General features: G+C 38.8%; 1 protein-coding gene across 6 annotated transcripts in view; it reads left to right on the top strand.

The window, feature by feature from the left end:
* The first annotated feature begins 3,748 nt into the window (after window positions 1-3,748).
* Window positions 3,749-17,126, top strand: part of NADK2 (NAD kinase 2, mitochondrial) — a 42,643-nt gene continuing 29,265 nt past the window's right edge. Inside the window, exons 1-2 of one of the 6 annotated variants that reach the window (XM_032415233.1) lie at window positions 3,749-4,279; window positions 16,669-16,757. In XM_032415233.1, coding sequence (XP_032271124.1) covers window positions 3,980-4,279; window positions 16,669-16,757 — 389 coding nt within the window. In that variant the 5' untranslated portion in view covers window positions 3,749-3,979. Of the gene's footprint in view, window positions 4,280-4,338; window positions 4,873-12,059; window positions 12,980-16,668; window positions 16,758-17,126 lie in introns of those variants that run through there. The other 5 variants (XM_032415231.1, XM_032415232.1, XM_032415236.1 and 2 more) reach the window with 5 other exon arrangements.

Genomic DNA, 17,126 nt, shown 5'->3' with positions numbered 1-17,126 from the left:
CACTAAATTGTTAAAGTAAAGCAGAGAACAGAGATCTTTATCTTCCTGACATGTTCATTCTTGTGCTCACTTTAGGGTGGAGATAAAGCAATATTTCTCAATGCCTCAAATATTTTAATATCATTTGAATTCATTCTTTCTTTCTTTGATTTTCCTTGTACTTCTCTTCATATACAGAGCAAAAAAAATTAGACTACTTCAATTACTTATCTACACATTAATGTCAGTGCAACAGAATAAAAAATAGAATATCAGGAAGGCAGAGAGAAAAAGTGAAAATTTCTGGATTATGACATGGTTACCAATGCAGAAACATGATATCTAGCTTGTGACTTTCAAACCATTTTCTATCCACTCTACTATTCCTTCTTACAATCTTTATGCAAATATTTAGTAATATTTAGGAGGGGATAATAGAAGTAGAAACATCTTATAGTTTCTCTTTGTCCTATATCTTCATCTAACCTTCTTCTTTTTGGCTTTTCTACATATGTTGACCTTTCTGTAAGGTGAAGAGATCATCCTACAATGATAATCATTTTCATAAGTTATTAGGTAGATGATTTCAAAGCATACATCTTAGATTTTGATAGAAGCTGCTTTTTGTCAGGGTGCCTGGGTAGCTCAGTCATTAAGTGTCTGCCTTTGGCTCAGGTCATGATCCCAGGGTCCTGGGATCAAGCTTCGCATCAGGAAGCTTGCTTCACCCTCTCCTACTCCCCCCTGCTTGTGTTCCCTCTCTCACTGTGTCTCTCTCTGTCAAATAAATAAATAAAATCTTTTTTTTTAAAAAAGGAGCTGCTTTTGTCAAAATTTACTGAAATATTTCCCAAATATACTAGATGTATATTTAATATATCTAATTATATATCTTATACTCAAGTAACCTTAACATTCTTCTCTTTCAACAAGACTTTAGACTCTACCAAGTTATTCAGCTTAATTATGGACCATCAGAATGTTCTCTTGTAAAATATTATTTTACATCCATTACTGTCAAAGCCAGGAATCCTTAGACCTCAAGGATTAATACCCTATACAAGTCTTGGAATATGTGGATGTCATTTTAAAAAAAAAGGGTGTGTGTATCTTTCATAGAGTCAGTATGTACATGAAATGGGTTGGAAGGATACATCTCAACCTTTGTAAATCCTCAAGTTGTGAATATCACAATGATATATAATTTTTCCCATAATATGTTGAGAACAAATAAGCTTCTTGAGATGTAGTTACCAGGTGGTTGGGTAAGCTCACTCACTAGAGAAGTGTATCAGCCCTGCCAGAGATGGGGTTTGAGTTTTTGAAACTCAGTAACATTACAGATTATTTTAGTAGTTTGAGGGTTTTGAAATTCATATTAAATCCATGAATGTGGGGCGCCTGGGTGGCTCAGTTGGTTAAGCGACTGCCTTCGGCTCAGGTCATGATCCTGGAGTCCTGGGATCGAGTCCCGCATCGGGATCCCTGCTCAGCAGGGAGTCTGCTTCTCCCTCTGACCCTCCCCCCTCTCATGTGCTCTCTCTCTCATTCTCTCTCTCAAATAAATAAATAAAATCTTTAAAAAAAAAAAAATCCATGAATGTAAGCACTTCTGTTTGTTTTGCAATGGACAAATCACACCCACAGTACTGCATGATATGACATCAGACTTGGGAGTGAACAAACTGGAATACATGAACACATTTAAAGTTTCTAAGATGATACTTGGAAACTGTGGCATTGGAAAAGCTATTGAAATAACTGGCAAATGTGTAGCCTAATAAAGACTTGATGTAATAGTTTTCAAACAATTGGAAGTTTGCCAAAACTTCTTAATTTCTGTGAAGCTAGTGGATATAAAAGACTATTTCAGTGAAATTACCTTGATTTGTATCTTTTTAATTTCTAATAAGGTTGAGTATCTTTCAGGTATTTATTCTCTGGTTGTTTCTTCTAAGAAATTCCTGTCAAAGCTAAGCATGCCATTTTCCCATTTTAGTGGCTTCTTAGCATACATAGGATAAAATCCAAGCTCCTAAGCATGACACTTTCCATGTCTTTCCCCTGTCTGCCTCCCTCGCCTCACTTCCCACTGTGGCCTGCCTCCCTCTAAATTCTCTAGCAATTCAGAACTGCTATTTCATTGCTCCATACTTTTGCTCATGCTGTCTTCTCTGTGGAAATCCTTAGGATAACAAGGTGTTGGAAGAGTGAGAAGAGAAAGGATCTTGAGGATGTTCAAGTTATACACGAGTAACTCACACCCCACAGAAGTTAAGAGATGTGCTTAAATTTCCATTCCAAGTCACTACTAGCACCTGCTGTAAGGCAAAGTTCCTGACCAGATGGGATCAGTGACCTACTAAAAGTAGACATCAGCCTTCATTGTGTTATTTCCTATTCTAATATACTCTCTGGCACACAGTAGGGACTCCATAAATATTCAGTGAACCCATGAATGAATGTTGGTGGTGGTGGATAGCTAAAAAAGGAAGAGTCCAGATTCAGGATCAATTTGGGCTTTGAAAGAACCTTGGTATCACTCTAGTTCAACACCCTCATTTTATAGATGAGGTATCTGAGGCCCAGAAAGATGAAGTGACCCGCTGAAGTCCACAAGCTAATTACTGATAATGCTAGGACTATAAAGAAGCAAAGAGGGCACCCAAGCAAGTGGATGTAAGGAGCAGGAAGGATGAACAGTAGGACGTGGATTGCCATTTGATTCTCCCCTTGTAAAAGGAGCGTTTTCTTCTACTTCCATTACTACCAAGTCAACCCAGGGCCAAGTGTAACTACTCCAACAGCGCCAAGTCTCCTTCCTCCGCTTGCCTCCCAATTCACTCAACAGTCCCAAGCCAGATAAACAGTCATCATCGTTTTCAGGACTCACTTCTTTCCAGTTAAGAGCCTTCAAAAGTCTAACTACTGTCTATAGAATGAAGTCCAAATTACTAACATTCTTACCTTTCTCTATTGACCTATCTACTTTTTCCATCTTATCTCCCATCTAGAAATGCTCCACTTGGCCAGATTCCTCTACCCATTATCCTCTAATTTCCTCAAAGGCTACCTGTCTTTCTCTCCCTGGGCTTATAGTTTTTTGGTTGTCCGCCGGGGCTATTACTTGTGCAGTCCCACAAGGCACCATGTTCAGATGGGCCAGGCACTCGGCTTAGTGCTGTCTTGCAATTCTTAATACTTCCTGAGCAAGAAGCTCTGAATTTTGCACTAGGCCGCGCAAACTGTGCAGATGGTCTTGGTCAGTCTCCCTGGCCCCCAGCCCAGCGTTCGTCATATCGGCCATCCGACTAGATTTGGTTGAATGAAGGAATAAAGAAGCTAGACTTGTGCGCAATAATGAAAAGGTCTAGTTTCACACGGGCCGATAAAGTGCAATAATGAAACCCAAGCGAGGAAGTGCCCAGAAGCACCTGCTCTCCCGCCAGGCGCTCGAAACCCCACCCGCAGCCCCCGCGCCGCTTCAGACCGGTTCTAGCTGGATTCCTAAGGCAGCTCAATCGCCAAATAGAATTCCAGCCCTTCCTCCGGCCGCAGCCAATCCCCACAGTTCCTCGGGCTCCGAAACCGCTGCTGGCTCTGATTGGCCCACAGAGTTGGGGGCGGGCGGGTGGGTTTGGTGCCCACCCAGGGAAGGGGGTGGAGCAGGAGGTGGGCCCCCAGGCGGCGAAGCGGCCACTGCGCAGGCGTGGATGGAAACGGATACACAAACAAACAAAACCCACCACCCTGAGGCCTCTGGCTCTTCCCCGCCCACTTTTCCCGGGCTTCGGCTCTCCCACCTCCCAGTCGCCCGGCTTTCCCCGCCCCCGTCAACGTCTGGGCACGTCCCCCTCGCGGCGCGGGCCACGCACGGCGGTGCACTTAACCTCTCCCGGTCTGGCGCGGAGTTAGAGGCCCGGGCGGCGCGGGTGGTGCGCACTGCTGGTGGCGGGGAGCCGAGGCGGGAGCCCGGGCCTGCAGCCCCGCCGGGCGGAGGATGACTTGCTACCGAGGCTTCCTGCTGGGCAGCTGTCGGCGTGTGGCGGGCGGCCGGGCGGCGGTGCTGAGGGGGCCGGGCGCGGGAGGCCCCGCCGCGCGGCCGCGGCTCTGCGGTGACGGCGGCGGCCGGCGGCACCTGGGGCAGGGGCAGCCGCGCGAGCTGGCGGGCTGTGGCAGCCGCCCCGACGGCGGCTTCCGCCCGTCGCGGGTGGTGGTGGTGGCCAAAACCACCCGGTACGAGTTCGAGCAGCAGCGGTACCGTTACGCGGAGCTCTCCGAGGAGGACCTGAAGCAGCTGGTGGGTCCCGGCGGCACCCCCCCTCCCTGTTGTGTGTGCGCTCGGCCCCCGTTCACACCCAGGCTCGGCCGCGGCTTTGTGGTGTGGCGAGAGCTCTCGGGACCATCCTTTTCCCCCGGCGCCCTAGATGCCCTGCCTTCCCGGCTCGATGCCCTCCACTCCCTCTGGCTTCGCGCGTAGAGCCCCCCGCCCTCTGTGTGTGTCGAGAGACAGTGAGGGAGAGGGTCACTGTTACTGCAGAGACCCCCCCAAGACGGGGGAGGAAGACTTGGATGGGGGTACAGGAGCTCCCAGTGGGAAGGGTTTGGGGATTCATTTGTGCCCTCGCCAGCACCACCCCCTATTCTCCCTTTTGGGAATAGCAACAACAGCCCCGAGAAAGGTGGGCGGGTGGCTGAGGTCTGGACGCTCTGGAACAGCTCCCCAAGCCTTCCCCAAGAAGGGGCGCCGGGGCGTCGCTGCGGGGAGGTGGAAGAGAGGGCTGTTACCGCGGACACACCCCCTTTTACTCTGCAGGACTGTCAGGCCTGGGATACTCCGGAAAGCCGGTCTGGGTGAGCCTTTTCCGTGATGGAACGTGGTCGTCAGACAAGGTTCTAGCAGTTTGTTTTAAAAGCACACGTGTTTTGAGTTCAGGGGATAGCGAGGGAGAAAATTTGACTTTGAGTATATGCTGTTAAGTAGAAAGGGCAAGATAGAGGGCAGGTAAACTTGATAATTATGAAATAAAAAGCCTACGTCCATAACATAGCAGTATTTCCACAATAGAGTCTGTTTAGTACAGATATTAATATCTTTGCAAAAGTATATAAATCCATCTGAGAAAAAAACCGAATATCTCTCTTCCCTCTCCTTTTGAGACTTCTGATCCCATGCTCCCTGCCCACCAACTTTAGGAAAAGGAGAGTGAAGATACTACCATGAACAATGTGCACCAAAAAGCTTTGGAATTACATGCCTATAACAAAATCTTGTAGGATTCTGTACAGGAGTAGACAGCCTGTTTTAAACTTCTGGTATGGTTTGTATTCTTCAGATTTGTTTGTAATGTTTTGTACAGGTATCAAAATCAAGTTGTAAATCATGTCTGCATAAGTACTGAATCTATTATTAGCATTAAACTTTTTTTTTAAGTTTTTTTTTTATTTATTTGACAGAGAGGTAGAGCCAGAGAGCACAAGCGGAGGGAATGGCAGAGGGAGAGGGAGAAGCAGACTCTGCACTGAGCAGGGAGCCCGATGCGGGGCTCCATCCCAGGCCCCTGGGATCATGACCTGAGCCGAAGGCAGATGAGCCTTTAACCATCTGAGCCACCCCAGCTCCCCAGCATTAAACTTCTTGATTCTTTAACGAGTTAATTGAGGAGGGCCCCTGCTTTCGTTAGATGGAAGTGCTAGGTACAGGTTTTTCTCTCCTTTCCTTTAGTGTTTGAAGATGTAGCAATTTATAGAAAACAATTGTGTCATTTAATAAGAGTAAATCAATCAGTTTGAGTAGGAAGTTGGAGTCGTTTTGTCATTCGTTTTGTCAGTGTCAGTGAATTTGGGGGTGAGGCAGGGAATAATGTCAGAAGCAAGCACATTGTTTCTGTGTTGGGAAAGAGGTGTGTTCCTTGGATTGTACTCTCAATTTTGCAAGATCTTTTTAGAAATTGTCAAATATATGTTTAAATATGTTCTTTATACAATTTTATGAAAACCTCTCAACAGTTTAAAATAGTACACTCTGTTGGCCTGTTTGGAGTGTGGGATTGGGTGTTAGGATCTTGGGGTCCTAGGCCCGGTTCTGTGTGGTTAACTTCCTAGGGGTCTTTAACTTCTGTGGGCCTCATGTGTGACGCTGATACCTTTTCATTGTACCGTCAGGTTTTCAAACTTCTGCCTAGTTCAGTATGTGAAGTAGTAGGGTTGGACCAGATAGCCTCCAAGGCCTTTTTTAGTGCTGGCGTTTTGAAACTCTGGATGACTTTTCAAGGCCTCAAGAAAATGAGTGTGCTCTGAATTAGATTAACTCTGGGACCTCTGAACTAGATTGCCACTAATCAAAATTTTAAAAATGTAGGCAAATCAGTAAGTCTTTGCAAATTGAACTACCTAGTGTACCCACTCTGAGTATCTAAAGAGAAATCTCTAATAGGTAAATATTTGTCTTTGGCTAGGTAATGCTGTTTGGGATAAGAAAACTTTGAGTTAAAACTTCTGTACTATAGAACACATGGTTTTGTAATTGCAAGGCAGTGAAATAGTTGTTGTCATTTCAATTACATTTTATTGGATTATCTCCTTACTGATTTTTGTTTTACCATTTATATTAAAGCCAGTATTCAGAATGGAATAGCATTAGGTAGAGTCCAAGCCAAAGAATACTGAGCTGTGTAAAGTTGTTCTAAAATGGGATTCTGTGGTAGGACTGATAAGCCGGTTAATATTGTTTGCTATATTGCTGGGGTAAAAGATTCTAAGATACACGAATCATGTGAATTGGGAATAAAAGAAAGTGGCCGTGTGCTTACTTTGTGTCTTTGGCACCGTACCTCTTGTGTCTATAGTGTCATGGTAACCTGAAGTTTTAGATCAAAGGGTTCTTTTTTGTTGTGGAGGTGGTGGTTTTGTTGCAGAATAGATCTCTGTTAGGTTATTTGTTAAAATGCAAAAAGAAGATGAAGGATGGAGTGTCAGTGTAATTTATACCCTCAACCCTCATGGTTTTCTCACTTTGTAGAAACTTAAACAAATGGAGGAAATACTTCTTAGTTGTTAAAGCATGTACAGAGTAGGTTTCTATCTTTCAAAGTCGGTCAAAGTCTGACTTCCAATGACTCTTTCATATTGGTTGCATTGCTTTATTTTTAAATCTTGCAATGATGTTTCCTGTGAATTTCTAGGAAGGTACCTTCGTAGGTCCCTTACCTCTACTGGCTCATTACCTTGCAAGGGCTAATTAAACTGTTATTACGATTTACCTACATCATAAGAGATGCAGCTGTTGGCAGATGTGGGATTTTTATTAATAGGGTCCATGGCACTCAACAAATCAGATCTTTAGGCGAATCAAAGCTGATTGGAAAGGGTTTTGACATTGTAAACATGCCTTTTTGGCCAAAGAGTAGGTTTTATTTAAAAGTATTTTAGTATATACCAAACAAGACATGAACTGTTTCCATTCTTCTCTCCCTCCACCCCAACCCCAGAAGCAACCTTCTTTAATGGTTGCCATTTTTAGTTTTTTTTTAATTATCTTTATAATGGGATAGAATAATTTCATTTAGCAGTCCCTCTATTACTGGATTAAATTATTCCTAGTTATTGCCTTCTTAGCATATTTAGGAGATGTAGCACCTTGAATTTTGTTTCCCTTACCTTGTATCCTGAAAATGATGGTGTAGCTTAGGTTATAGTTCTTGGGCAGATACTTTTGCCACTGGTGTGCAATGAGTGTAGTGTTCATGAGTATTTATCAAATTAATATCTGGAGTACTTCCAGGGCCTTCTAACAGAATCTCACTCCTTTCAAATCTTTCAGATACAGGCACCAGAGTGGTCTATCTAAAGTGAACATCTGGCCATTTTATTCCTCTGCTTAGAACTTCTCAAAAGCTTCCTCCCCATAACCTGTAGAATAACCTAGAAAATTTGTTAAAATGAGGATGCCTAAACTTTAGCACCCCAAGATTCTGATTCAGTTTGTGGAGACTCCAGACTCTGCCTTTCTGAACCACACCCTTAAGTTTGCTAGCTCTGTCCAGAGATCTGCATTTTTAACAAGCTCTCCAGGTTTACAAGTGGTCCCCAGATCACACTTTGAAAAACACTACTGTATGGGAACCTTTATGATCCTTACTTAGTATGCCAAACAAGGCCCTTCATGAACTGGCTCCTGTCTACCTCTTGAGCTTCATTTCTGATCAATTTTTGTCTTGAGCTTCGTTTTCCATTAATTCCAGACTGCTTTTATTTTCATTAGGTGGTGTGCTGATTTAATTTTATTTATTTACGGATCAGTAGTGCATTTTAAATGGTTCAAAATGTAAAAGATACAGAAGGGTGTGCAATGAAAAGTCTTTCTCTTATTCTTGTCACTGGGCACACAGTTTTTGTCCCTGGAAGTAGCCAGTGTTAGCAGTTTCTTGTTTTTCCTTCCAGAAATAATCTATACATACAAATCAGCCCAGTGAAATATTTTTCTTTGTCCCATCCTTTTTTACTTAGTGATAACATACTATTTAAGCTATTCTGCACCTTGTTCTTTCTTTAAAATAGTATGTATAGTATTCCATTGTGTGCATGTCTTAATTTATTAGAATACAGTCTATAATGAATGACAGTTGTGTTAATTTATTTGTGTGTGAATCAAGCTTGAAGATAAATACCTAAAGGTAGAATTGCTGAGTCAAAAGGCATGTGCATTTGAATTGCTTCCCTTAGAGGCTGTACCAATGTATATCTTCACCAGCAATGGATGAAAGGTGCTCCCCGCCCCATAAGCAATTTATCACATTTTGGGGGTCTAACCAAGCTGGCAGGTGAAAAATGGTATTTCAGGGTGGTTTGATTTGCATCTGCAGCCCCTTTTGCTTTGAAAGTTCCTCCTTCCTCTAGCCAATTCCTAGCCTTCCTTTGAGGTCAAGTTCCAAACATTATTTCCACAGGAAGCCTTCCCTGGTAACCTTGCTGTGCCTCTCTCTGGCTACCAGGGTTGTGTTAGGTGTTCTACAGTGTATCTTCCTAATATTTACATATTTGAGCTTTCCACCTTGGAGTATAATCTGATTATTTTCTTCTCTAGACTTGAGGGCAAGGACCTCATCTTATTCATCATCCTCTCTACCTTCCCATCCTTGCCAAAAAGGTTTCTGACTTTTTAAAAATCAGTTTTAGTTCTTTTCTCCTGGAGGCTTCCAGTCCAGAGCCTTATTTCCAGCTATCATTCTTCCAAAAGATTTTAGCTGTTGAAAGCTTAAGGTTGAGGTTACCAACATGAGTTCCCCAAAAGAGTTTCATGGTTAAATATGTTTGAGAAACAAACCTAAACAAAACAGGATTTTTATTTGACCATGGGATTTGGTGGGGGCGGGGGGGGGGGGGAGCAGAAAAACATGTCAAATTTTGTTTGGAAACAAACAAAATAGAGGAAAATAGAGGCTTATGGTATACTCCCTTCCATAAATATTTGCAGTTAAATAGACTCCTGAAGATGTAAAAGGGTTGAATATTACAGTAGTTGAAATTCTACCATTAACATAATCATTGACCGATGTGCTTTAGAGCCCTGATTTTCGCCCTTCAGGATTACCTGGGGGAGTTTTAGAAGTTATATATATGTGGCCCACAATGAGATTGTAAATAACATAATTTCTTACTGTGATCACTTTTGCTATATTTTTAATTACATGAATTTTGTTTTGAGTAAAGTATTGGTGCACATTAATATCTTCTCAGCTAGTAAAGTGTAAGTTACTTTATTTTTCACTATCAGTAATCTTTGTTAATATGTAACAGAAATGTGTATTTCAGAATATCAGCAAGTGTGTGGGTTATTTCTTGCCTTAGCAAAGTTCATTGTATATGATGTGGATTGTGCAGGAAATTCGACCAACCTCTGTAAGACATTTGCATTCAAGGAGAGGTTAGCTGATTGGCTCTCCTTCCTAACTGAAAGTTGGTAGAATTAGGGCATAGGAACAGAATAGTTCTTGGCCTGTGTAACTTAATCATTAAAATTGAGCCTTAGTGCCCTAATGAGTATTTACAGTTCTCAAGCAGGAGTGAAATATATAGCTAATGTAGGAATGTTAGGCGTGTGTGGTGGGCAAGTCCTGGATTAAGAGCAGGAGATAGGAGTTTTGATCCTGGCACCAGTCTATTAGCTTTATAAACTTAAGCAAGTAACCTAACCTCTATTTATCAGCCTCTGACTTTGAAATAGGTATAATAATGTCTGCTTTTCCTTGCTTACATGATTTTTAGCTTTACATAATTTTTTAATCTATAATTTACATAATTTAAAGCAGCATAATTCTAATTTTTCAGCCACAATAATGGTCATTATGTAAATGCCACTATTATTTATTAAATTATGTACCTAAAATGGTACTGCTTTGGTTACTTCAAAGTAGGTTCCTTTATAAAATAGACTGCTAAAGGAACTGAAGATTTGTTGAATTTAACTCTTGCTTATGTAGTTTTTGTTGTTGTTTTTAAGCCAATCTCTTGGAGGAAGTGACAGTTCTGAATTTTTTTACTTTCTTTTAAGAAGTATTTTTGTAGTGGAGAAAATAATAATAAAAACTATGATCTTTAAAAATACAAGCATACAGTGTCACTGTTGCCAACATTCGTGAACTTTGTTGGTTAACTTAATTTGTTTTAAAGTGTCACTTTTGAATATCTATTCGTCAACCCATTCATTGAGCACTTGCTAAGTGGGCATCCTGCTAGGTTCTGGGGAACCACAGGTGAATAAAAAGAGTTCCCAAATGTTTGGGGAAAATATATTAAATTGTGTTATAACTGTTTATAAGTGGTCCATGGGAATACAGAGAAGGGAGAGAATATTTTTGGGGAAGGGCAAGAATGAAAGGGGAAAAGACCTTTGAATTTTTTCAACTTTTAAGTAGACTTTCTAGTGATCTTTTTAAAGTTTAGATTTTCAGTTATGAAATATTTTTACCACATAGAAAACTTTCAGAATAGACACCTATATCTCCAACTACTGGGCCTTAACAGATATTAATATTTTGCCACATTTGCTTGAAATATTTTTAAAGGAATTGTTATAACTAAGCCCTATCCTTCCACCTTTTCTCCCTCCCTGTGTCCCTAGAGGTAACCACTAGCCTGCAGCTGTTATAGATGTGTGTGTGTGTGTATTTATATATATATGTATATATGTGTATATATACATATATATATAAAATCTTTCTCATGCTTATGTTATACATTAATATGACCATGTCCATAAAAAGCATACTATTGTTTTGTGTGTCTTAAAAAAGTTACATCAATTATATATTCATTAGATTGTGCGCTTGTTCTTTAGAAACTTGCTTTCCTTACTATTGGTTTTGAAACTTATTTGATATGTGTTAATTCACTTTAAGTGCTGTCTAGTATTACATTGTTTGGATAATTAGGTTGTTTCCAGTTTTGGGGCGCCTGGGTGGCTCAGTCGTTAAACGTCTGCCTTCAGCTCAGATTGTTTCCAGTTTTTTTATTAAAAAAATGCAATTAGAAGTACAAATAATATTTCTGTAAGCATTGAACAGCTCCCTGATTCCCCATGTTCTCGTTGGCACTTGATGTAGACACTTATATTTTTGCCAATGTGATGAGCGTGAAATGATATCTTTTAAGTTCAGGATATTTTAATTAAATATTAAAGAATAAGGAAGAATTTATATGTGAATGGGAGAGAATAGTACCGGCAGGACAGGGGGAAGTTAATCTTTTTGCCAACAAAAAGAACTTAAATGTTTTTGACTGTAATCTACAGAAAAATTTTACATCATGACTAAGTACATATACTCATTTGAAATAAAAGGTAACATGAAACAATTGAGCCAGTTAACATGTAGTAGAGTTTCTTTTTTCTTTTTTTTTAAGATTTTATTTATTTATTTGACAGAGAGATCACTAAGTAGGCAGGCAGGCAGAGGGAGGGAGAAGCAGGCCCCCTGCTGAACCAGGAGCCTGATGCGGGACTCCATCCCATGACCTGAGCCGAAGGCAGATGCTTAACTGACTGAGCCACCCAAGCGCCCTGAGTTTATTTTTTTCTTAATAATAATGTGGGTCGTGATCAATAAATTGATCAATAAATTGATGTGACAGCCATTTTAAGGGCAGTTTGGAAATCATTGCTTCAAGAATAAGTAGATAGAAGCTAAACAGGTAGGCTCTACCTTATAAAGATATTAAATGTCATATGCAGGCGTTGGCTTTATGTCCTAGTAATTTTCAGTCTTTTTTAGCAGGAGAATACAACTGTCAGTCCTACTCTCTTTCCCCGTAAGAGTGGAGTGGAGGGTCAATTTTTCTGAGACTTTAGCATTCTGGGACTAGTATGAAAGCAGGCTTCTGGTGGTGGTGGTTAGGTTGGCAAAATGGGAAATAAATACTGAAGGAAGTAGTTAGCAGTCCTGGGAGCAGGCTATTGCATGAGACCAGATAAGAGTTGATGTTGTCCAGAAGTCAAGCGGTGGCAGCATGAATGCGGAGGACAGATTGGAGAAGCAGTTTACAGGTGTATTTATTGTACTTTGCCACTGACTGGCAATGGAGATTGAGTGTGAGGGAAGAATTTAAGGGGACATCTGGGTTTATTCTGTTGATTATATAAGTATTGTTAACTGATATATGGGACTAAGATGAGAAGAGCAAATTTGAAGGAGGGATATGTCATTGGATTTGGATGGTTTTGGGGAGAGGTACTTGATCTACCAGTGGGGGGATTTAATGTAGGCCTTTGAAAATTTGAGCCTATAGCTCAAGACAACGGCATGAGCTGACAGTATATATTTCATAGTTACTGGTGCGTACTTGGGAGATCAAGTCCCTGGAGTGGGGAGGTAACTCAAGGAAAATGAAGTGGGAACAGATAATGAAGATGGAACCTTGAGCAACCCCAACATATGAAGGAGTAGGTAAAAAGAATAAAAAGAGGAATGCAAGAAGTAGAAAGAGAATGATGGAGAAAGTAAAGGTAAGCACCTGGGAGAAGGGAGAGTGAAACTGAAATGATCCAGGATAAATGCCAAATATAGCTAAAGAAATACTTAGGCTTCACTGTACCAGGCCTAATCATGCTAGGTGGAATAGTATACTTTCTAGCTGTTGACGAGGTGTTACTAATCATTTTAAGGCAATTCTGAATTAACACTCATTGTACCATTTAGTTAAGCGGGTATGCTTTTAAGAGTGCTTAAATTAGGCCCGTGAGTTTATGTACCAAATTGTCATTGTCTCAGAAAGTTTGTGCATTTCTTATGTGTTAAATTTAAAAAGACCTATTTCCTTCCATAATTGAGTTTTCATGTGAATTAGTACATAGAGTACAAAGTAGTAATATTGAACTGACTAGTAAAACAAGTCTTAAAAATTTGTATTTCTAATAAACTCAGTTTTGGTCAAGTAAAAATATCTATGATATTTTAATAAAAGTGGTTGGATCATATAGGAAATAGCCTATCACATCTAACCTTAAGGTAGGCAAATTTTTGTTGGTTCAGAATCCTCCCTTATTCCTTTCATGCTTTGTTGTATCTTAACTTTGGAGGTACCTGGGGAGAAGTGATGTTGGCTTTTGTAAATTTTGTAGGAGAAACTCTTGTTGCTTGAATGAAACTCTTTTTTGCTCTTTCACTGAAATGTGTCAGACTATAGATCTTTTAGATTCATATTGCTTTTTCCAAGTATTCTGGTGAATAATCTTTTTTCTATATAATATATATAATCTGTATTTTATATATATATATATACATATATATATATAATCTTTTTCCAAGTATTCTGGTGAATAATCATTTTTTTAATGCACATCAACAGTATTTTTTTTGGAAAAAAGCATGTTAAAACTTTGTTGCTAATACTGGTGGTGTAGCATTGCAGAATTGAGAATGTGTTTTAAATTTCAGTAATTTCTCTAACCTCTTCATTGTAAGACGTAACGAATGTGTTTGTGTTTTTGATTAAAGTACGGTTAAATCTTTGAGGTCTTGTTATTTTCAGAGGGATAGCTAGAAATTCTTACCAGTCTTTGAGTATAAAAGAAAACTTTAAAAACTGTACAAGCCAGTTGAATAGTGATTTAAGACTTTCTAATTGATGCTTTTACTAAGTGATGCATTTACTAAATGGTAGTGTAATCTGAATGTTATAAAATGCCTTATCTTGTATTTGCCTAGTTTAGCCAGTCCATGTTAATGAAGCTTATTAGCCTAGCCATCTAGATCTTTAAAGAAAATAATTAATATAAGAACTTGTATTCTCTAAATAAATGTATTGAACATGAGTTATAAGAGAATTAGTTCACAAGAAGCATTTAAGTGGGAATAGAATTTATGAAATGACATTTCTGCCCCAATATATTAAGTATTCCGATGCTAAATGAATTTTGTATTTAGGTTTGGAAATTTAGGAATTTTAGTGTTGCTAGCAAAACTTATTAAAATCATGGAAAACTTGGAAGTTTTTTGTTAGTGCTCCAAAATTATTTTCTCCACAAATTCAAACCCCCTTCACCATCTCAAAGCACAGTTTCCTAACCCTCAACTGCTGAGTAATCTTAATTTTCTGGAGTTTGCTGAGAGCCAGGAAGTGAGCACAAAAGCTTCTGAACCACCAGACTAGAATTTACAGTTATCGTACATAAAGGTTTATGTCCTGTATTCCTGGATACATGTTCTGTATTGTCCAAACCACAAATTAGAACATAAGATAAAAATCTGGGCAGGAAATTGAGGACCAGCTACCCTTAAGTTTTATTTATAGCAGGTTAGAAGCAGTACATTTGATGAAACTATTCTAATAGACTTCTTATACATTTGAGTTAGTTCTCATTGTCCTTGGCAGTTTTCAGTGCCCCATTAAATACATTTGATTGAGCTCAACTAATGTTTAAACTAATACAGGAGTAGGCACTCAAATATTTGAACGAATGAATTTAATTTTTTAGAGCTCAATTTCTAGCTACATATTCACTCTTGAAATGGGCTCATGAGAGGTAATTACTGTAACAAAATAATATACCACGGTAACTAATCTGTTAGAAAAGTCAGGAGTTTGATACTGAGTATTTTAGTTTGAGATTCCTGTTGATATCCAGAGAAAGATGTCAGATACACTGATAGATACATTTATTTGGAGCCCTAAAGAGAGGCTAGGGTTAGCAGTTGGGAGTCCTCTGCATACAGCTCTCGCACGGAAAGCCTTGAAGCTAGAGATCCCCAGGGAGAGAGTAGAGATGAAGAGCATTGTGATCCATATTTACTGAGAGACGGTTAGTACAGTTTTAGTTAATTTGTAATTGGCTAATGGTAGTGTAATCTGAATGTTAATGCTATGTTCATTTATATTCAGAAATTCTAGTCTTAAAATAGTTTTTCAAACCTGTTGTATGTTGACTTTTTTAAATTAAATGAAGGATTATCTAATTATGACCTTGGTCACTGCTTTCCTTTAAAAAATATTTTTGATGTTGGTATGATCTGTCTAAATATGAAGCTTATGTCTAGATGTCAAAGTGTTGTACAGATTATCTGATCTAGTGTATCTTTGTGAGTTAACATCTATGTATTAATTATCAAATAGCCAAATGTGTCTTCACCTCCCCTTTTGAGGAACACACATTTCCCTTTAGATTATAGAGTGAGGACAAAACTATTTTAAAACTCTTAACCCTATATTCATAAACAAAAGACTGGAAAGGTAGATATCAAAATATTAACATAAACTGTCCTGGGACAATAAGATTATATATATTTTAAATTTTCTTTATATATGTATCTTCCATGTCTTGTTATTTTTATAAAATTTTTAATATGTAAAATACATATTAAGGATGCTATCTAAAATTTGGTTTTACTTTACAATTCAGTAATAATCTAAAACAAAAGAATATGTTTAAGATTGTATTTTGGACAGGTACTTGAAAAACTGATATTGTGTCATCAAGAGGCAAGGTATAAGGGAAGTTGGAGAAGGAAAGAAATAACATGCTTTTTAATTCTTACATTCACTCTACTGGACAAATTTCCTAGTTGATTAAACGGATATGCATTGAGGATATGTCTGAACTTCTCTCTCAACATTTTACTTTATGGATTATTTCGAAGACATATACTTTAAAAGGAGAATTATTAATGGTAAAGTAGTGACATTGTAAAAATGTCACTCCAGTGGACTAGGAAAGATAATTCTTGAAGGATATATGTCTTTATATCTAGAAGTTATCCAATTTCAGGGAGCTAACCCGGCCTTTGTTTGGATTGCGTGGGGTAAATTCCAAATAGAGTTCATAAATCTGAACAGAAGAGAGCTGCAAATCCAAGTGGAACAAAGGTCATCTAACTGCTTTCTAAAATACTAGTTTGTCTTTGGTCTTCAAGTAGCCACATGCGATGTGTTAAAAATCCATTAAAAAACCCTCAAGTTGAAAAATAAGCAAATTTTGAGATCCTGTTAACTACATGATTCAGGAAACTTAATGCTGTATTTGGTATTGAAACCAAATTATGATTTTCTGAAATCAGTCTTTCTCGTTCAGTTTAAACTTGTAGTCATAAAAATGTGCCTTAAACCATTATATTTTTTATAGGGTTTTTTTAAAGAGATATGTTATAATGTGTAATACATGTCATGTAATGAGACAGAATTTGTTTTATCTTGATACAGCTTGCATTGAAAGGCTCTAGCTACAGTGGACTACTTGAACGACATCATATTCACACCAAAAATGTAGAGCATATTCTAGATAGTTTACGGTAAGTTAATGGGATTGGATCTTTGATGGGCTTTTGTATTCAGGACTTCCAGTTTTTATTTTTACTAGCAGGTGATCCTGAGATTTTTAGTAAAGATTGCCATTATAAAATCATTTTCAGAAAATTATATCTTGGTTAATGGAGTCGATATTATAGTGTTTCTGAGGAAATTTTTATTGTACTCTGAAAATTTCACACATTTTCAGTTAATATTTGGTCTGAGAAGTGCCTATTCTACAGAGAGAATTCTGTATACATTAGGCTTCAACTGTATGTGTAATATTTTATTAAATACTGGATTTTATGGGTGTTCATTAAAATATTCTTTGAATGTCTAAAAATTATAGGAACTTCTGTTAATTCTATTAA

This window comes from Phoca vitulina, unplaced genomic scaffold, assembly GCF_004348235.1.
Source record: "Phoca vitulina isolate PV1807 unplaced genomic scaffold, GSC_HSeal_1.0 scaffold17, whole genome shotgun sequence".
Lineage (NCBI taxonomy): Eukaryota > Metazoa > Chordata > Mammalia > Carnivora > Phocidae > Phoca > Phoca vitulina.
Note: the sequence above shows the minus strand (reverse complement) of the source record. Positions and strands in the feature narration are given on the sequence as shown.